General features: G+C 44.5%; 1 protein-coding gene across 3 annotated transcripts in view; it reads right to left on the reverse strand.

Annotated features, from left to right (window-relative positions):
• Nucleotides 1–22,700, reverse strand: part of METTL24 (methyltransferase like 24) — an 88,456-nt gene that overhangs the window by 42,649 nt on the left and 23,107 nt on the right. For all 3 annotated transcript variants that reach the window (XM_084622936.1, XM_084622935.1, XM_084622937.1), the window contains one exon: nt 1,892–1,990. In XM_084622936.1, coding sequence (XP_084479062.1) covers nt 1,892–1,990 — 99 coding nt within the window. The remainder of the gene's footprint in view (nt 1–1,891; nt 1,991–22,700) is intronic.

Raw genomic sequence — 22,700 nt, forward strand, 5'->3', positions numbered from 1 at the left:
GGTTGCATTCCCAGTTCAGCTATTGGCCTGTTGTATAACCTTGAGCAACACATTTCACCTCTCTGGGCCTGTTTCCCCTCTCCTCCACCACCCTTGTTTGTATTATCTAATTAGATTGTAAGCTCTTCAGGTAGGGACTGTCTCTTACTATGTGTTTATACAGAGCCTAGCACAAGGAGCTCCAATCTTGGTTGAGGCCCCTAGGTATTACTTTAATACAAATAATAATGAATGAAACATATTAAGGTTTTCATGATAATCTAATCTTAGTATTTAAAGTGCCTTCCCAGGTCCACACCTTGCTCAGGCAAGGGATTATGATATCTTCTCGATTTGGCGGCACTGGTCTTTCATTTCATTGAAACTTGCTCAGTCCACAAGAAAAACAAGACCTGATGCCCAATTCTGTAAATATCTTTCATTTCTTGTGGCATTTACTCCTTTTATGGGGCTATCATGGTCAGTTATTAATTCAGTAGCATCTGTTAGATCAGCAATGAGGGTTTCTTTCATTTCTTGATTTCACTTACGCCTGCCCCAGAGGTCAGTCATCATTCTGGGAACTGAACCTCTTGATTGCTATGTCAAAAACTATAAACTCTTCACTAATTGATGCTCCTGTAGGTTTTGACCCAACTAGCAGAGTCTGCCACAATGTATTAAGTCACTGAATAAGGACTGTTTTCTGTGCTCTAAGCCTGCTTCAGGCTAAGCATCTCTACTTGACAAAAAAAGAAGTGTAATTAATTTGGTTCCATTTAGATCTTACTGTCTTCGTTTGAATCATCTTCATTCCTGCTTTCTCAGTATACTTCATTCTAGTGAGTGTTTGGGGCACAGACATCATTGTAAAAATGATTCAGGTACTTCTAATCATACAGCTAGGGCACCCATAGGTCTGCAGATAAGCAGGGATTGTGTTACCCTCACAATTACCAACAGACAGGGACAATGGTATATTTCTAGGTATCATCCTCAGAAACACTGTATAGAGAAAGAATTTCTTATGGGAGTGACACAAACACCAATCTTATAAAGTTCTTTGTTATTCCTAGTTGCAAGACACAGAATAGACAAGTTGCAAGTCAGATGTTCAGGGATTACTTGTTGGTAGATAAGGATAATAAAATACCCACCCTGTTCTAAACTATGGGCATCTAGCGGCCCTTCCCATTCTTTCTTTCTTTCTTGGGTGAAATACACATATAAATGTCATTGTAAAAAGTTACATCTTTAGCAAGACATCCAGGCCTGATTTTCAGATGTCCTGAGCACCTGCAGCTACCTTTGACTGCAACTGGAGTTCTAAGTGTTCAGCATCTCAGAAATTAACCTCTCTCCCCCTACTCCCGCCATTTTTTTGGGGTGAATAGAAAAATATTTTGCTACAGAGAGATTGGATCGCTATTGACATTACTGGGGAAACCTATTTAATATATAGGGGGACCTGCCACTTCTCCTAAACTGGTTGAGTACCTAGAATGCATATTTTTCAAGAAAATGTGCCTGGCTACCAAATGATTATTTAAAGGTCCTCCAGTGCCTGCCACAAAACTTTTGGAACCCCCCCAGCCCTTGTGTATCTATTTCTGAAATTTCAGATTTACTGTACTCGAGAAGAGGCACAGGTAGCAATGATGGATTTTATTAATAAATGTTCAAAGGAAAGGAGTCTCTTTCTAGCCTCTCTTTTAACCATCATATTTAAGTTGATCATCATTGTTAAGTTGCACAGCTTCAGAAACAATATATATAATCTAAACAAGATGCAACCTTCAGCTCCATGGGGAGTGGAAATCATTGTAACTCTTGTTGAAGAATCTTTCTGGGGGGAATAATTGATTGTGTTTTGCAAATTATTTTCAAACTGGATATCGAAATGGAAACCAACCTGAGGTGTGGTGATATACTTCAGGAACCTCAAGGCCTCATAATTCAGGGAAGGAGTTGGACTTGCCCAAGGCTGCAGGTCTACGTTCCATCGTATAGTCTGTAAATACAGAAAAAACACTTAAAGGAATGGCATCTCTCAGTAAAAGCATAAAATGCAGTGGCACAATATATTAAATGAGATATAAGTTTAAATATAAAAAAGTTTTCTAAAATTTTTTACTGACATGTAGAAAATCAGAATGTGAATGGCTAAAATCCTACAATAGTTCACTATAAAATTTAATGCAGTTGAACATACCATTCCACTTCAGTTTCTGGTAATATATGGGGATCTTACACTGCAAACAGTGATTATAAGCAATAAACCTAGACAATCAGTAGATTTTCTTTTTTTAAAGTCTAGTTTTATAATTCAATATGGTAGTCTGCATTTTTAAAAGAAAAGGTCCTTTATTCTTTCATGTTCGCCTAAAAAGAGTTATCAGAATTCTTTATTTTCCTGAAAAATGGCAGCATTGTTGCCCATAGTATTATAACTCTTCATTTTCATCTCCACAGGGAACTAGTTTCAGTGGATGCTTTGCATACTCTGTGAGGGGCCCATCAGCTCAAAACCTTGGAGATCCTGTCAGCTTTTCAAACAACACTTCCCACAGAAAGTAGGACAGGAAAGGTCTTTCAGAAATGTGTTTGCATACCAACAGGGTGTTGCACTCCCAACAGCAATACCTTCCCTAAATGCAGCATGCTTTTGTCATTTTAGAAATTGTTCTTTCCCTCAAACACACACACAAAAGTATATGGAGAAATCTTACATTAAAATTAAGACAAATTCCCTATGACTGAGCCCCACCAAAAAGATTATTCTTTGCATTGTGACAGTCCATTAGTCTTATAATAAGTTAGGTGGGGTCTAGCTTCCCTTGGTCATTTGTGATTAACTGAAAATTCCAGGAAGACAACCATGGTTTTTTCATAACACTGTTTTGCATCAAGTAAACAAACAAAACAAAAACAAAAGCAAAACGGTCTGTGATCCCAGCAGGGTCTCATTTCAATTAGAAAGTCTCAAAACAATCAAGTTAAAGGAAGTAAAACTAATTGGACTAGACTGAACACTGTCAGAGCTGAAATCATAGGAGGAAGAAAGAGCCTTCCATTAAGCTGACTGACACAGCAATACTGACAGGCTATAGAGGAAGTTGCAGCCCTCTCTCCTCAGGTACAGGAACCATTGTAGTGATATGGGGGACATAGCAGATGGGCAAGAACTAGGGTTGCCTACGCTCCTGGTTTCGCTGGAAGTGTCCTGGAATCAGGCCCTATCTCCCAGAGACTACTGAAGACAACCCAGGAGATTTTAGGCCACTAGATGTCTGGTGGCACAGTGGGGCTAAGGCAGGCTCCCTGCCTACCCTGGCCCCACGCTGCTTCCAGAAGCAGCCAGCACATCCCTATGGCTGCTGGGGGCGGGGGTCTCAGCACGCTGCCCCTGTCCCCAGCACCAACTCTGCAGCTCCCATTGGCTGGGAATTGTGGCCAATGGGAGCTGTGGGGGCGGCACCTGCACCTCCCCAGGGGCCACAGGGATGTGCTGGCCACTTCCGGAATAGCGCACCAAGGAGGCAGCACATGGAGCCCCCTGGTCCCACTCACCTCAGATGGCAGTGCAGCAGGGCTCAGGCAGGCTCCGTCCCCACAGCTCCTACTGGCCACAGTTCCTGGCCAATGGGAGCTGCAGCATCAGGGCATGGACAGCGCGCAGAGACCCCTGCCCACCCCCCTTGGGCCACAGCAACGTGTCAGCCCCTTCTGGGAGCGACACAAGACCAGGGCAAGCAGGGAGCCTGCCTTATCCCCGCTGCACTGCTGAACAAGAGCCACCTAAGGTAAGCGCCTCCTGGCCAAAGCCCACACCCCTCACCCTTACTGCACCCCTACTCCAGCCCTGAGTCCCCTCCCACACCCAAACTCTCTCCCAGAACCTGCACCCCGCACCCCAATCCCCTGCCCCAGCCCTGAGCCCCCTCCCGGAGCCTGCACTGCACACCCCCTCCTGCACCCAAACTCCCAGAGTCCATACCCCTAAATCCCTCCAGCACCCCAAGCCCCGGACCTGAGCCCGCTCCTGCACCCAAACTCCCTCCCAGAACCCACACCCTGAGCTCCCTCCAGCACCCCAAGCCCCTGCCCTAGGCTCAGCCCAGCGCCCCCTCTCACCCTCTGAACCCCTCGGCCCCAGCCCAGAGCCCGCACCTCCTCCCACACCCCAACCCCAACCCCCTGCCACAGCCCGGTGAAAGTGAGTAAAGGGGGGTAGTGGGGATGGAGTGAGCAGGGTGTGGCCTCAGGGAAGGGAAGGAGTGGGGCCTCAGGGCAGGGCAAGGGTGTTTGGGTTTGTGAGATTAGACAGTTGGCAACCCTAGCAAGAATAGAACGAAAGAAAGATGAAGCTCAAACACAAAGATTATTAGACAGGAACTCCAGACCAGATGGAATTTTTGCCTTGAACTCCTATCACAAGTTCATATTTTTGCTTTCTAAGTAAACAACAGTCTGTGAGTGAATATGAGCCAAGTAATCTGTAGGAGAGTTTTGGTCTTGGTTTTTCATTTTTTTTTTTTTGTAACAGTGAAGAGATGCTGAACATTTTAGAAACTTTTGCAGCAACAGCCAAACAGTAACCTTACATTTCCCCCCCTCTATGTTTTTTTTGGCTTTCTTTCACTTTTTGCTATTAAACAAGAATTCGTGTCCCACACTGCATGTCACAGAAGCCAGAATATCAAGAAACCCACTTGTGGCACAGACCATTGATACTCTGATTTCAAAGTGTGACGTTGAAACTGCTGATGTCAGAAAGTTAAGTGGACACTTTGGGAGGGAAAAGTGTGGAATCTTTCAAAATGATTCAAACATTTCATGTGGCTACACAACATTTGTGATGACAGGAAAGCTGTAGATCTGACATGTTTGAAAGCTGAAATGAGAATGAAGTCTGGCAATAGTTTTCAGGCAAAACCAGGGGCACCCAAACAGCTGAGTCAGCTATTCTGAAATGTAGAACACTGCAGGTACTCCACAGAGTAGTAGAATTACAGGGCACCCATTGTTCCATTACACCCAAAAATTATCTTTACTGCTAGTTGTCAGAGAAAATAAAGCTCTGGCATTAACTGTCTGAAATGACAGGTTTCAGAGTAACAGCCGTGTTAGTCTGTATTCACAAAAAGAAAAGGAGTACTTGTGGCACCTTAGAGACTAACCAATTTATTTGAGCATAAGCTTTCATGCTGTAGCTCACGAAAGCTTATGCTCAAATAAATTGGTTAGTCTCTAAGGTGCCACAAGTATTCCTTTTCTTTTTGTCTGAAATGAGATTCTTTCATATGGTGGGATGTTAAAGAATCCCTGTGGCATTCTCTCTCGAGGTTTTCTGATTTTTTTTCTCACAGTGGACTAGATTGCAACATTACATTCTGCTCGGAGTAAGCTGCATTGCATCAGGAGCTGATCAAAATTGATCCAGTAGGTCTATACCAATAGCAGACTATTTCCCCCTCCAACTCAGCTTGGCTGTGCTGGCTGGCACCCTGGGATGGGAGATGGTGAAGCAAAGGCCCAGTCTGTACCCCTGCAAGGGAGGGAGTAACAGCCCCGGTGGGTATGTCCACTTTGAAATGTAAGCCCAGGGTTAGTGGGACTTGAGTCAGCTGACCCGTGTTAGGGAACCCTGGGTTTGAGCATCTACATTGTATTTTAACCCTACATTAAGACTTTTCTAACACGTGCTCGAACCTAGAGTTCTGACATCCACACTGCAGTGTGCAGATCCAAGTCAAAGTAATCATATCCCAGAATCCCAAAAGCCTCCTTCCCCACAAAATGTGGCCACTCAAGCCCTAGGACTGTGGTACAATGTGGGAAAATTTTCCTATCAGCCCTGCATGCTGTAGGAAGTCTGAACAGCCTGCCAAACACAGCCTGCCAAGCCGTCATTTTGGTCTGGGCACTCCCAGCTCTCCGAGCCAGCAACCTGGACAAGGTGCCTTTTGATGAACTTCTTTTTCTTGCGCTTTCACTCCTGTGTCAGAAAACTGGCACAGCATCTGAGGCGCTTGTGGACATATTAGCGATGTTTTCTGTCCCCCCCAAAGGTACCTGATGGATTTCCCAATGGAGCTGCAAGGAGAGGAGGCAGCAGAGGAGGAGGAGTACCCTGGAATACCATTTCAGAGTTGCACTGGCACTGGCCAATATAACTGCATAGCTGCTGATGCCCCCAACATAGCACCACTTCTGCAGCAACGCCACAAGCACAGACCGGTGGGATCACATCGTCATGCAGACCTGAGATGACCAGGAGTAGGTCCAGAACTTTCACATGAAGAAAGCTACATTTCTGGAGCGTTGTGAGCAGCTTGTCCCCAACATAAAGAGACACATCTGAGGTCATCCTTGCCAGTCCAGAAGTAGGTTGCTATAATGGCCTGGAAGCTGGCTACCCTTGGCTGCTACAAGTTTGTTGCCAGCCAGTTTGGGGTTGGAAAGTTGACTGTGGGTAAAGTGGTAGTTAACTGAGGCAATCAGGAGTGTGGGTTACCCAAGGTGGCAGGCATTAAAGATATTCTGGAGGTAATTACTGGCTTTGAGAGAATGGGGTTTCCTAACTGTGCCAGGAGCCACCAATGGGAGTCATATGCCCATAGTTTGCCCTCCGCAAGGAGCACGAGTACACAAACCACAAAGGGTACTACTCCATGGTTATGCAAGCCCTTGTGGACCACAGAGGCAGATTTATGAATGTTTACAAGGGCTATACTTGAAAAGTTCACAATGCTAGAGTTTTTTGCTGCTCAGGAGTCTACATTCATAGATAGGCTGGGACACTATTCCCACCAAATGACATTTACTTAAACAGCGTTACTGTCCCCACTGTTATTGTGGGGGAGCCCATGCATCCCTTTTGCTTTGACTTACAAAACCGCACCCTAATTTCAGAGGCCCTGGCAAAAGAAAGATTAATTACATTCTCAGCAGGTGTAGAATGGTGGCTAAATGTGCTTTTGGCAGATTAAAATCCCATTGGAGGTGTCTGTTTGGATTCCAATGTCATCAGTGCTGATTGCAGTACTGTGACTTGCTGTGCTCTTCACAACCTTTGTAAAGCCAGAGTTGAGCCATTTCCCCCTGAACAGACCTATGACAATGACGGGTCGCTAGATTAGTACCCCCAGCCAGAAACTGCAGCTACCACTGAGGGAGCTGGTTGCACCCGGGCAACAGAAGTCAGTGTTGCTTGGTGTTCTCACATTATGGACTTGCATGGCCCAATGGAAGAGGGGGAATAGTACCCATAGGAATGTGCTTGTGGGGGAAAAGTGGCTTATTAATTTTTTGGTGGGGGGCAGTGCTTGGGAGAGATGTAGGCTTGACTGACACGCAAAGTAAATCTGAATGACATGATAAATAGTGAATTTGGTTATGTGTTGGGGGAGAGGGTAGAATGGGTGTACAGATGGAATGTATTAAAATGTGAATAGCTAAATAGAGGAATATGGTTTTCTTAATGGTGCTTAATTACTCCTAAACACATTTTTAGCTCTATCATCTCAAATCATGATTGTATGATGTGATGCAGACATAGCAGTATACTTTCGTGAAAATATAACATCCTTTATTTGTAAACATGTCCTAAAATAGTAAAACACACACAGCGTTTGGCAGGCCAGCTATCATTACAACACCCCCCCCAACCCTCCCCACACACAAAAAGAACAGGAAATAGTTAATACACGATACAATCCCCCTACTGCTACATCACCGCTGACCCTACATTCTTCTTTCCCTTCTTTACACATTTTCCCCTCACACAGCAGCAGAAGAGGGGAGGGGAGGTTTCCACCGGACAGGGGTTGATGAAGGAAGGCTACACAGGGTTTAGTTGCCCTGCCCAGCCACTCATGAGTCCTGAGTGCATGGGCCACCCTGACACAGAGCTGTCCAAGCTACTAATGGACTGAGGGTACATTGCACATGCTCATATCATGAAGTTCGGGAGGCAGCAAGAGATGTGTTTCTTGCAGCCATTATGGAGATGAGTTGCTGAAACAGTTCTGTCTGTTGAGCACTGTCCTCCTCCCTTAGCCTCTGTTCCTGTTCCAGGAACTGCTTTGGAAGTCTCTGCTCCCTTGCTGAAACCCTGTCCTCCACCTGTGCAGCGAGCCTCAACCTTTCTTCCTGCCTCTAAACATGCTGTCCCTCTTCTTCTGGTACTGGACCTGCTGGTCTGCCTTTGCAAGAACTTCAACCATAATTTCATCACAGAAATGCTTCCTTTTGGAACAGTCTGTGGAGGTATGCCGGGCCACAGATTGAGTTCCTGAAGAAGAAGTTGGCAGTATAGTTTGAGGGTCCTGAAATAGGACAAGAAATGGAGGGTTATTGTCTACATCAGCTCAGTGGAGGAGCACTGAATTAATTTTGGTGGCATCTCAAGGACATAAAATATAACATTTCTAAAGTGAACTAACACATATTGTAAAGGAGATGCCTCAGTCCTCATACTGTCTCTGGACAGCCTTGTTAATTGCAGTTACAGAAGTGCAGAAACAATGGTAAGTTTAAAATTATAACCTTTTTCTGTTTCATAAAAATTTCTTAACTAATTGCCATATGGAGCAGGGGCAGGTTGTTTCGTGCCCTTATTGAAAAAGGCTTTTTCTGTCTTGTCAGGCCTTTCATATTTTGGAAGACATAACTGTTCGTGTGGTGCTTAATGGCAAAGGGAGATGTTATTCCTAGCTGCTGGAGGGAAACCTGCAGTGTATGCAGCTGAAGTATTGAAACGTATAGCACATTTGTGACTGGAGTGGACTAGTCAGCTCTATGGGGGACCTGGAAAATACACCCTTCCATGCAATGTGACTGTCTGGAGGTCCTCCTTCAGGAATAGTTTGCAGCTATCAACAGCCAGGATTGAGTCAGAATCCATGATGGAATTAACATGATGCTGCACTAGCTCACACATGGCTTACCCTGTTATTGCTGCATGCAAACGCTCTGAAATCTGCAGCAGTGGGGACAAAACTGACACCCCACCTGTACTTGGGAGAAATGATCTGGTGGCCTGCAAACTGCATGGATTACCTCTAACTGAAATGGACTAGGTTTGGGAATAGAATACTGAATCACCAACTCAGCTCACTGTTTACAGGTGGGTCCATAGACCCTGGAAGAGTGATTACAGAGTGGCAAGTTTCTTATTGCTGGAAGAAAAACATGACTGACCCTGACAAACATCTGTGACTTAACAGTTAAAATAACCTTTACAGCTATTTATGAATGTTTGAAATTCCAAGTTGCCATTTTGAATGCCACATGGGAGGCGGGTGGGGGAGGGAAAGAGGGGACACCCAGATGCTGTGATACAGTCAGTCATTAGTGGCCACACGCTGGTAGCCAGGGCTTATCAATGCTTCTTACAGCAGAAATCCCCTTACCACCCCCACTATTATAATAATAAACTGTACATTTGAGTCATACACTTACTGGCCTCTGGGACACCTTCTGTCTCCACCAGGTTTTCTGCAAGCTCGGCAGTGGGCTGTTCCTCAGGGTGGGGATCAAACAATTCTTCTGAGTAGGGACCAAGAAGTTGCTGCTGTTCCTGATTCAGAGCCTGCTCTGGGACTGGTTTAATTAAAAGAGTCACTTCATACTCCTCACTGGGAGCCTGCTGCTGACTTCCATCAGTCCCCAGGCTGGGTTCAAAAGCCAGCAGGGCACCATCCCAGCTGACCAGGTCGTCATAAAGCACGGTTGGCTCTGTGCTGGGTGCAGTGCCCAGAATCCGGTCAAAGTCATCATAAAATGAGCATGTTGTTGGTAAGTTGGCCAAAGTGCAGTTCTTGTCCCTGGTCTTCCAGTACTCGCTCTTCAGCCTCTTAATATGCTCCCTGCACTGATCACGCATCCGGAAAATCTGCAGAGCTGCCATTTTTGTAGCTCTCTGCTGGTACACCTGGTCATTCCTGCTGCTTTTGCTGAAGTCCCTGGTTTTACTTGTATCTCACCAGAGAGTCACCAAAATTTGGCTGTGCTTCTGTGACCCGGAAGCAGCTTGCTTTGCTAAAAGCTTGATTGGTTCACTCTCCATTGCAAACCCAGGAGGCTCTCTGATACTGTGCTTGGAGATGGGTTAACGCTGACCTGAGCTGCTGCTGTTTGCCAAGGGCAATGGCTTCCGTTTTCAGTAAAGTCGATTGCAGATTATTGAGATCGCGAGGACTAAGGAAATTGTTTCATGGGATTGTGGGATACTTCTGGCTGACTCCTGGGACCCACGTCAAGAAGGGCTGCATCTACACTGCAAAGCAATAGGGCTCAAACCCCAGGGTCCCGGCTTGACAGGAGCTTGGACCTTTCAGCCCTGCAGGATCCTGGAACCCTGGGTTCAAGACCTGTTTTAGCGCAATTGCAATGTAGACATGAAGGGGGTTAGACTTGAGCTCAAGCATGGGCTTACACTGCATTACATATCCAGAGGCTATTTTCCATGCACTGTGACTTGCAATGCATGAGCTGTGACCTCCCATCTGTTGTAAGGGCAGGTAACAACCCTGTTGTCTAGAACAGGTGATCTGTAAACATTAACATTGTCCCAATATTTCCCTTTTCACTCTTTAAACAGGATTTTGCTTCCTTTCCAAATGTTCAAACATCTTTACTTTTCTTGTTAAAGCTGATCAATATTTTACTCATGTTTGAAGAAAAGCACATGGGAGGGAGGGGCCCTTCCAAATTGTGCAACACCGCTCCACAGAGGCTCCCTGCATACCACTGTGCAGTGGGAATTGGGAGCTGAGGATTCACTGCTCTGTGGATCCACTGGTCATTCCTCCTGTGGTGGGAGAGGGATGGGCAAAGGCAGCACAGAGAAAACTCCATCCCTGAGGCTGGAGTTGCATCTGTAGAGCAGTTTCATGGGCTGGTGAGGAGGATTCCCGCCCTTCTGGTCCCAAGAACATCTCCAATACGCAGTCTAGTTGCTTCAGTTGTCCACCAAGAAGAGTATTTGATGTTATTATTGTAATAATTGTTTGTGGTAGCCTTACGAGGCACCAGCTGAAACTGGTGTCCTATTGTGCTAGTCGAGGGGTTGGCAACCTTTCAGAAGTGGTGTGCCGAGTCTTCATTTATTCACTTTAATTTAAGGTTTTGCATGCCAATACTACATTTTAATGTTTTTTAGAAGGTCTCTCTCTATAAGTCTATATATTATATAACTAAACTATTGTTGTATGTAAACAAGGTTTCCAAAATGTTTAAGAAGCTTCATTTAAAATTAAATTAAAATGCTGAACTTACATCGCCAGCCTGCTCAGCCCGCTGCTGGCCTGGGGTTCCGTTCACCTAGGCCAGCCGCGGGCTGAGCGGGGCCTGCGGCCGGGACCCCAGCTGGCAAGGGGAAGGCAGCCAGAACCCCAGACCGGCAGCGGGCTGAGCGGGGCCAGCGGCTGGGACCCCAGACCAGCAGTGGGCTGAGCGGCTCAGCCCACTGCCGGTCTGGGGTTCTGTCCACCGGGTCCTGCCAGCCAAGGTCCCGGCTGCCGGCCCCGCTCAGCCCTCTGCCGGCCTAGGGTCCCAGCCCTGTCCACATAGAGTAGGTACCTACTTTCTCCCTGGTTCTGGCCCATTCTCTTCCTCTCTCTGTACTGAGCTGAGGGTGGGAGTGCACTGAGAACATGGCTGGGGGTGAAGGAGCAGGCTGGGGGTTGGGGTGCAGGGTCTGGCCAGGAGCTAGAATGAGGGAGGAGGCTCAGGGTTGGGGCAAGAGGTTTGGGTGTGGAGCGCTTAACTGGGCAGCTCCCATTTGGTGCGAGAGGTGCAGGTGGGAATGTGGTAGTGGGGAGGGTGCAGGAGCTCCCGTTTGGTGCTCAGGGTGGGGGCGGGAATGTGGATGTGGGGGTGCAAGAGTCAGGGCATGGGGTGTGGGGGGCTGGGTATGTGTGGGTGGTGCAGGAGTCAGGGCAGGGGGCTGGAGGTGTGTGAGGAGGTGCAGGAGTCAAGGCTGGGGTTGTGGGGGGGTGCAGGGGTCAGGGCATGGGGCTGGGGTGTGTGGAGGCTGCAGAGGTGAGGGCAGAGGGCTGGGTGTGTGTGAGGGAGGTGCAGGGGTCAGGGCAGAGGGCTAGGAATTTGGGGGGGTTCAGGGTCAGGGCAGAAGGCTGGGGGCGTGTGAGGGGGGGTGCAGGGGTCAGGGCAGAGGGCTGGGGGTGTGAGCTGGGGTCATGGAGGTGCTCCCAGCCCCCTGTCCCGAGCAGCTCATGACAGGGGGCTGGAGGGAATATGCCGATTCCACCCCCTTCCCCAATGTCCCCGGAGCAGAGAGCGTGCTGCGGCTCTGCTTTTCCCTCTCCCCCTCTGTAGCAAGGGCCATCAGCTGATTGGCCACAGGGAGGGGGAGAAGGAGGGGCAGGAACTCAGCACGCTGGGGGAAGAGGCGGGGGGAGAGGGAAGCTTGCCTGCCCTGCAAGGAGAGAGCAGTGGGCGGGGGCAGAGAAGAGTGGGCCGGACAGGATTTTAATTGCATGCTGCTGTCCCCGGCAGACAGCAGCGTGCCATTAAAAATTGGCTTGCGTGCCATCTTTGGCACACGTGCCATAGGTTGCCGACCCCTGTGCTAGTCACTGCACAAACACGTACTGAGAAACAGTCCCTGCCCCACAGAGGATACAAACCAAATCGACAAGACAGACAAAGGAAGCACTATTATCTACATTATACAGATAATGAACTGAAGCAAACAAAAAAGCTTCGCCAATGTAATCCAGGAAGTTTGCAGAGCCAGGAAATGAATCCAGATCTCCTGAGTTCCAGTCCAACTCCTTAACCACAAGACCATCCTCTCTCTTCATATTAAGGATAGATCCATGGAGGTGCCATGTTTATGTTTCTATAGCATAGATATTATCTGCTGATTCCATTCCCAACAAATGGGCCAGCTGCTGCTGCACAAAGAGACATTCTACAGGTGACAGCACATGAAAAATTGAAATGGCATCCTGAGATGTCTGTGCTTTTACATTTACCCCCTTCACTTACATCCACAAGACAACTACTGCCTTGAAACTACCATAATAAAAATAACTCTTTAGATACATTTTACTATGGTCCCTTTACAAGTTGACTCTTGAAACCCAGAATTGTAATGGACAGCAAGACAAATGTTATCCTGAAGATATTTTCTAAGTAAGACTCACTGCAATAGGACCCAGGATACACTGTAGAGATTCAATAAATAGAGTAACCTTAAAACAAAGAAAGTCTTATAACATCGTTCATGGTTACTTGAAATAACATGACAGTTCATTTGAAGGTCTGGGGGTGAGGTGGGCTTTCAGACATTTCAGACATATGGCCAACTTCTCTTTGGTACTAATCTGACCTATGATGATTTTCCCCTGGAGACCATTTACTTCCACATTTTCTCCATCAACGGCCATCTGTGACAATCATCTGATAATCTATTAATAAGCTGCAGCATACACAAGGTATCATTTGTCCTGCTAAAATTCTGAAGCCATAATATAAAGTTTAACTCAGCATATGCAAAGGACAGGTTAAAGGGCAGGTGCAGGTTTTCCTAGCCTATGCTTAAAAACACAAATTGTAGATCACGGACCTCTTCATGGAGCAACAAATCCAGATTGTAGTGAGGTAATTCAAACTGCCAGGCAGCCAAAATCACCAAGGAACCATCTTTTCCTATGCTAGAATAAGAGGGCAAAACTTGAATCAGATATACAATGCTTAATGAAGCATAAACATGTGTATATTCCTTCAGACCTGAACTTTCTTTTTAGCAATTTTCTTAATTACAGAGTAAAGGACTGCCTGAAGCCCAGGAACTTTCAATAAAATTTTAGTGTAAAGTATGAGACATACTCATGATCTGTTTCCTGGCTACATTTCAAAAAATGTTTGTTTTTGGTATTTGAATTTTAAAAGGGAGTTAGTTAGGAAGTTTTCCATGATCCCATGTGTTTGATCTTTATAAGTGCTTTTTTCCCCGCTTCTAAATAATTTTTTTGTTTGACAGTCTCATGATGTAATGCTTAATTACACTTTTAAATATTTTTTTTGTTTAGCAGTCTCATGACGTAATGTTTAATTATCAGCAATGTTTATGAGCAAAACCTTTCAAAAATCACAATTTGCTGCCAAAATGTCTACTGCTTCCAAGAAAGAAATGGAAGACTCCATCAGCTTATGCACAGGCATCTTAATTGAGAGAAAATATATAATCCTCTCACTATGTAATAAGAATTTTTTACATTTGAGCCAGGAGCAAAGAAGAATACAACACTTGTGTGTTAAGAAATACCATCAATATCTATAAATATTTGTAAGCCATGGAAACAAATGATTCCCCCACCCTCACCCTGCCACTCTGATTTATTCAGAATATTTCTAGTTTCACCCTGTCTGATTTGAAAGACCCTTGCTTGTAATCAGCTGTCATTCAGGTGCAGTTTTACTGAGTTCTACTGAGTTTTACTGTTTTACTCAGTTTTACTGAGTTCTACCACATACATACACCATGCTGCCACTGAAATTGCTGTGCTCACTTAACATGATTATGAGATGCAATTAACGTTTAATTGGATTTTATAGAAGGAAGGTGGTGCAAAAGATTAAAAAAATCTTCAACAGGGATAAATAATACTTAATGCTTTATATCCAAGAGGGGAATACATGGATTAAGCAACACAAATCCCTCCCCCCCCCCCAAATGGAGCTGTCTATAGAAGACATAAGAGAATACAATAGAAGAACAAACATATCTCAGTCTTGACAAAGTATTCCTGGAGTCGATTCACAGATTCCAAGGCCAGAAGGGACCACTGTGATAACCTCATATGATCTCCTCTATAACACAGGCCATAGAACTTCCCCAAAATAATTCCTACAGAAGATCTTTTAGAAAAACATCTAATCTTGATTTAAAAATTGTCAGTGACCTCTGATAAATTGTCCCAATGGTTAATTACTTTCCACTGTTAAAACTTACACCTTATTTCCAGGCTGAATTTGTCTAGCTTCAACTTCCAGCCATTGGATTGTATTATACTTTTCTCGGCTAGATTTAAGAGCCCATTGTTAAATATTTGTTCCCTATGTAGATACTTACAGATTGTAATCAGGTTACGACTTAACTTTCTCTTTATTAAACTACATAGAGCTCCTTGAGTAAATCACTATAAGGCATGTTTCCTAATTCTTTAATCATTCTTGTGGCTCTTCTCTGAACCCTCTCCAATTTATCAGCATCCTTCTTGAATTGTGGGCACCGGAACGGGACACAGTATTCCAGCTGCGGTTGCACCAGGGCTATGTTAGTAACAAGAAAAAGGTCAGGGAAAGTGTGGGACACTTACTGAATGAGGAAGGCAATCTAGTGACAGATGATGTGGAAAAAGCTGGAGTACTTAATGCTTTTTTTGCCTTGGTCTTCACAGACATGGTCAGTTCCCAGACTGCTGCACTGGGCAGCACAGTATGGGGAGGAGGTGAGCAGCCCTCAGTGGTGAAAGAACAGGTTAAGGACTATTTAGAAAAGCTGGACACGCACAAGTCCATGGGGCTGGATGCAATGCATCCAAGGGTGCTGAGGGAGTTGGCTGATGTGATTGAAGAGCCATTGGCCATTATCTTTGAAAACTTGTGGTGATCGGGGGAGGCCCAGGATGATTGGAAAAAGGCAAATATAGTGCCCATCTTTAAAAAAAGGGAAGAAGGAGAATCCAGGAAACTACAGACCAGTCAGCCTCACCTCAGTCCCCAGAAAAATCTTGAATCAGGTCCTCAAGGAATGTATTTTGAAGCACTTGGAGGACAGGAAGGTGATCAGGAACAGTCAACATGGATTCACCAAGGGCAAGTCATGCCTGACCAACCTGATTGCCTTCTATGATGAGATAACTGGCTCTGTGGATACGGGGAAAGCAGTGGATGTGATACACCTTAACTTTAGCAAAGCTTTTGATATGGTCTCCCACAGTATTCTTTCCAGCAAGTTAAAGAAGTATGGATTGGATGAATGAACTATAAGGTGGATAGAAAGCTGGCTAGATCGTCGGGCTCAATGGGTATAAACTGATAAATGGGCTAGATGTCTAGTTAGCAGCTGGTATCAAGCGGCGTGCCCCAGGGGTTGGTCCTGGGGCAGGTTTTGTTCAACATCTTCATTAATGATCTGGATTATGGGATGGACTGCACCCTCAGCAAGTTCATGGATGACACTAAGCTGGGGGGAGAGGTAGATATGCTGGAGGGTAGGGATAGGGCCCACAGTGACCTAGACAAATTGGAGGATTGTGCCAAGAGAAATCTGATGAGGTTCAACAAGGACAAGTGCAGAGTCCTGCACTTACGACAGAAGAATCCCAGGCACTGCTACAGGCTGGGGACCAACTGGCTAAGTGGCAGTTCTGCAGAAAAGGACCTGGGGATTACAGTGGACAAGAAGCTAGGTATGAGTCAACAGCGTGCCCTTGTTGCCAAGAAGGCTAAAGGCATATTGGGCTGCATTAGTAGGAGCACTGCCAGCAGATCGAGGGAAGTGATTATTCCCCTCTATTCGGCAATGATGAAGCCACATCTGGAGTACTCGGTCCAGTTTTGGGCCCTCTACTACAGAAAGGATGTGGACAAATTGGAGAGAGTCCAGCGGAGGGCAGTGAAAATGATTAGGGGGCTGGTGCACATGTCTTTTGAGGAGAGGCTGAAGGAACTGGACTTATTTAGTCTGCAGAGGAGAAGAGTGAGGGGGGGATTTGATAGCAGCCTTCATCTACCTGAAGGGGGATTCCAAAGGGGATGGAGCTAGGCTGTTCTCAGTGGTGGTAGATGACAGAACAAGGAGCAATGGTCTCAAGTTGCAGTGGTGGAGGTCTAGGTTGGATATTAGGAAATAGTATTTCACTAGGAGGGTGGTGAAGCTCTGGAATGGGTTACCCAGGGAGGTGGTGGAATCTCCATCCTTAGAGGTTTTTAAGGCCCAGCTTGACAAAGCCCTGGCTGGGATGATTTAGTTGGGGTTGGCCCTGCTTTGAGCAGAGGGTTGGACTAGAGGACCTCCTGAAGGCTCTTCCAACCCTGATACTCTATGATTCTATGATAAATGCAGAGGTAAAATAACCTCTCTATTCCTACTCAAGATCCCACTGTTTATTTATCCAAGGATCACATTAGCCCTTTCGACCACAGTGTCACACTGGGAGCTCATATTCAGCTGATTATCAACCACGACCTCCAAAATAATGTTCAGAGTCATTGCTTCCCAGGATACTGTCCCCCATCTTGTCAGTATGGCCTACATTGTTTGTTCCTAGATGTAACATTTCCATTTACCACAGTAAAACACGTAACTTTTGCTTCCAGTCAATCCAGATCGCTCTGTATCAGTGACCTGTCCTCGTCATTACTTACCACTCCCCCAATTTTTGGGTCATCTGCAAACTTTAACAGTGATGATTTTGTGTCTTCTCCCAGATCAATAATAAAAATGTTAAATAGCATCAGGCCAAGAACCAATCCCTCTAGAAACACACCCATTTGATGATGATTCCCCATTTACATTTTGAGATCTGTCAGAAAGGCAGCTTTTAATCCATTTAAGGTGCACCATGTTAGTTCTCCCCATACTAAGCATCATCAGTATTACAAGTTTGCATTAGGTATATCCATAAAGACTTACCCACTACTTGCATAGAAGTAGCATCGTTATAGAGCTGGGACATCTACATCTTCAGTGAGCTTTCATTTAAACAGATCCTTCAAAAGCAAATAGCATTGATTTTTACAGCTCCATATATGCTTTGAGTGAACTACTAAAATAGCGAAGTCTTTCTAAAGTGCCTGGTTTTACACATATCACATCTTTATATGGCTGAACTGTTTGCTCTCTAGGCTTGACTTCTTTACATATAAAGATTTTTATCCATGTAGAGCATTGCACAACTGGTTAGGGGCATCATCAGAAGGTGGGGAGGGAAGGGGTTACCGTGGTCTGAAACATCAGGCATTGGTTAAGATAAGATTTAGATTTACAGACTTTCAGAGACCTCCGTGACCTTTTCTTCAGCTTCAACCTTGAGATTGCAGGACTGGTGCTATCAGCCCCCAGGGGCAGGGGCCTGGAAGCTCTCAACCACTGCGGGCAGCAGGGTCCCTGGAGCCCTGAGTGGGTTCCAAGCTGCTGGCCCTGGGGCTCCGAGCCACCGGCCCCAGGACACTGAGCCATCCTGGGCAGCAGGGGCCTCAGGGCTCCAAGTTGCAGTGGGGGCCCCGGAGCTGTCAGCCACTGGCCTCAGAGCTCTGAGCTGCCGTGGGGACCCTGGGACTCTGAGCCACCGGCCCCAGGGCTCGGAGCCATCCTGGGCAGAGGGGGCCCCAGGGCTCCGAGCCGCCGGGGGGGGAGGGGAGGGCCTGGAGCTGTCACCTGCCGCTGTCAGCCGCCACTGTGATTGGCGGGGGCTGGAGCTGTCATTTCCCCCCACCCACCCCAGTCAGCCCCACTGTTATTTCTAGTAAAAGTCACAGACAGGTCACCAGCTTCTGTGAATTTCTGTTTATTGCCCATGACCTGTTTGTGACTCTTACTAAAATAACCGTGGCAAAAACTTATCCTTAGGCATTGGCCACTGTGAGACCCAGGATAACACACTTGGGGCCCAATTCTACAAGGCCTCTGAGCACAGCATTTCTATTGATTGCTTGCCACATCAGGCCCATAATGAATCATTTTACCTAATAATGAAAATCCTGTTTCACCATTTTTAGCCTTCCAAGAGTTAATCTGAGACAGGATGTTTCTAAAGCCTTTGATGGCAGTGCACACACACACACTGTCTTCTTTGTATCAAAACCTTGAATAATAGCTTCATTCTCTAGAGGTATTAGTTTCATGCAGTAGAGAGTGGAAAGACCACGTACAGAATCCATCCCACAGGAGGTCTACAGTCTTATAAAAACTAGTATGTTAGCATAAAACTTGATCATGAAACTTCAGGCTGAAGAACAAAGCCTTGTGCCAACATCAGCTGGTGATAAAATATGTACACAACCAAGTTCTCTTGTGTAATATGTCTATTTGCCATATTCAAGATTGCATACAGAAGAGGTGCAGGGATTAAAGTTCCCCTGGCATTAATAATTTGTTGTATATTTAAATAAAAAATTTTGACATGTGTTGTGTAAGAGAAAAATTTAATAACCAAAGTAGTTTACATATCTGTGTGTCTTGATTTGTTTGAGAGCAAACTTCATCAAACTCCCTCCTATTAATACTCCTTGTTCTCCAGACAGCCACCTCCTCCAAAGTTCTGCATTGCCTCAAACCTCCTTCTGCCTGGAGAGGGCAGGATGTGACTGCTTCCAGAGCCAATTAATACAGCTCTGAGCAACACCCAGAGCAAGAGGGACTTGCTTAATAGCCCTTAAGAGGCACTTGCTCCCCCAGACAGTCTGGCACTCTAAGTGAACTGATTTTGTTTAAAAAAAAAAAAAGTAACACTTTCTGAAAATGGAGGCATACATCAAACTGAAAAATATAATTTGTGGTTTAATTCTAATTAGAAGAGCTCCAGGCTAACACATAGCAACTGAAATTGAAAGAGATTGTATCTTGGTCAATATACACAGCAAAATGGTGGGTCTATACATACACAGTAATTGCTGAAAGATTACAAACAATGAGAGTTCCACTTCCATTCTCTTTTTGTTAATGGCTGTGCTTATTTTCTGCCCCTCCTTCATTTCTGACTACCTCAGCTGAGTGTCCAGAAGACAACATGTAATGAAATGCATCACGCATACAGGCTACTGCAGTCATCAAATCTGGGACTTTCAACATCCAAAGCCTCTATCATATGAGAAATAAAGTAGTGTGTTGACACAAAGTAAATTCCACTGACTTAATGGCACCAGAATTTCATCCATAATCATGGAAACCAGTCACTAGAAGGAGACATGATCAAACACACTAAACTGGTGTATCACACATAGGTTGAAATTCAAGTACGGTCTCTCTAAATTTTTCAGTTTTTTTCACCAGTCAAGCACTTAACCTAAAGAGCATGCTGGAAGTCAGAGATGCTTAAAATCAAATAGTCTATATTTCAATGACAAACTTAAAAGAGTTTTGAGAGCCTCCAAGAAAGCCTTCCCAAAATGAAGAAGACAGCTGTTAACGAATAAAAATCCAGGGTTTGCGTTTATGCCTCCAGATCACAAAGCATGTATTCCATGCACAGTTGCCAGATTTTTTATTTTATTTTGTAGTCTTTGATGACTTTGGAGAGCACTGCAACTAATTTATTATTATTTACACAGTGCCACAAATGTATTTCACTGAGTATGAAGAGTTTGAAAATAAAATCACCACAATTAAGAACCCCGAGAATCAACTGGGATGCTAGAAAAGCTAAAATGTGGCAATATGGAAACTTCTGCAGACTTCTGAAATTGAAGACCTTTCTAAGTACATCCAGCTGTCTCTGGAAGACAGTGGTTTGGGTTTTTTTTTAAATCAAGTAAATAAGTTTTAGTTGTATTATTTAAATTATAATAAGCTTTCGGTTTTAAAAATAAACCTGTTTAAAATGAAATCTGAATTTAATACAAAATATATTAAAGCCTAAACTTGTTATGATCTCTTAAAATATTTAAATAAAAAATAAATATGCTGAACCCATGAGCCTCTATCAAAAACTTTGAATTAAAGGCAGCTTGTTTATATAAAGAAAGAATCAGGGGAAAACATCTAACTTTTGAGGTCAAGCTTTGTAAATATGGAACAAAAGGTCTTGTATTAAGGGTTTCATCCTGTAGATAGCTGTGCTACTGAGCACATAGTGACTTGGCATCTTACTCCAAGAGACACCATCATGTATCTCATCAGGGTCATCCACTGAGCCCACATACATGGTCTCTTTCTATTTTATAGATTTCACCCTACCTGATCTCTGATAGGCTCAGTTCTCAAATTATGAATATTGATTACTCTAGACACCATAGAAACAATGGTTATACCAACCAATGAGAATGCACCTTTCTTTAGAAAATAACTGAAGTTATCTGTTAGCAGAATAAAAACAATCTCCCCCATTAAATAGATGTTTTCATGAGATTTGTAACTCTGCCTCAAGAAATCCCAACAATCAGGGTGGATTGATTAAAATCGACAATTTAAATTGAGGTTTTGCACCTGGTGATTTAAATCCACCCTGCTGGAAGATTGTTCGGGTTTCCAGAGGCAGAGTTACCAAACTCATGAAAACATATATAGTTAATGAGAGAGATTGTTTGTACTCTAAAAGGGCATAAAAGGTACAGGAAAGGTGTGTTAGGTTTTCTTTGCTATTGTAAAAGATTGAGGAGCAGGTATTTCAGAAGCTTAAGTTTTAAAAACAAACTATAATTAATGTTTCAGTGGACTTTAAACAGGAATGGAAGGGAAAAATAAACAATGACCAAGATTTTCAAAAAGTGCTTAAGGCAGGAGTAAAACTACATTAGGTTAGTTATTCCAAACCTCTGCATGTCTTTGTCTACATGTAGGGGTCAGCACCAAAGCAGCTACACTGATGGCTAGCTACTGTTTACCAAATCTGGCCTGTATCTGTGCAGAAACAAGACCAATCTGCATCCTTAATTGTTGATTTGTTTATTTTTTAAATGAAGTTATTTGGTTGGGAATATATATGTGATATTATATTAATCTGTCTAACCAACATTTGATAGAAAAACATTGGAGATTTCCTTAGAGGGACTTCATTGTGCTATTCAAACCATACTGCACACCAAATACTGTTAATCAACAAATAGTTAGATTTTGCATAAAAACCAGACACTCTACTAATGAATAACAAATATAATGTCTGATCGAAAGCCCACTGAAATCAGTGGAAGTCTGTCCACTGACTTCTACGGGCTTTGGATCAGGCTTACAGTGTACAGCACGTTAAGGATACTTGAAAACAAATCTTAAAATACTATTTGTATTTGAACAACAGTATTTAACACCTATATTGAGCTTTAGGTCTTCAAAGCAATGTACAAATGTTATGGAGCAAATCCTCTCCTCAGCAAACCCTGACTAACTGGGTGGTATGCAATGGAAGCCCGCAAGAGCCAGGACCGAACCCTCCCCTTTAGCTCACACAATTGTGTTAGCCCATGCCGCTGCTACTCATATGCCCCTTCGCAGTGGTGGAATGGTTAGTAGATACATATAGTTGTGGATCCATGAGCCCACCCCTAAATTTCTTGCAGTCAGTATAGAAGGAACCCCCATGAAGTAGTGTCCTGTGGCATACAGAAAATGCTGGCCCTCTGTGCAGGCTCCCTGCAGCCTTGCCCTCCTCCTCGACAAAAAAAATGTAACGGCACGGCAGCGTTGCCAAGCCCAAGCATTAAAAAAAAAAAATCTTGAGTCACATCCTCTCTCACCCCTCCCAAAGCATGAGATTTTTTTTTTAAAAAATCCATTTTGGTTGCTTTTAATTTGCCTTCTGTTTTTGAACCTTTAGAGTGTATTTTAGTCATATGTTCAAGCTTTTCTCCACAGCCATGAGGTCTATGAACTTACTTTTAAAAAATGAAATAAATACAGGATCTTTGGCTTCAATAAAAACACCCGACATAGTAAGACTCATGATAAAAACCAGAAGAGTGGACAACATTGACACTGGCACTGCTACATTAAGGGTCTGCTACATAAGCCTCACAATACCTTTGAGAGA

Source organism: Lepidochelys olivacea (genome assembly GCF_965140295.1).
Source record: "Lepidochelys olivacea isolate rLepOli2 genome assembly, chromosome: 3".
NCBI lineage: Eukaryota > Metazoa > Chordata > Testudines > Cheloniidae > Lepidochelys > Lepidochelys olivacea.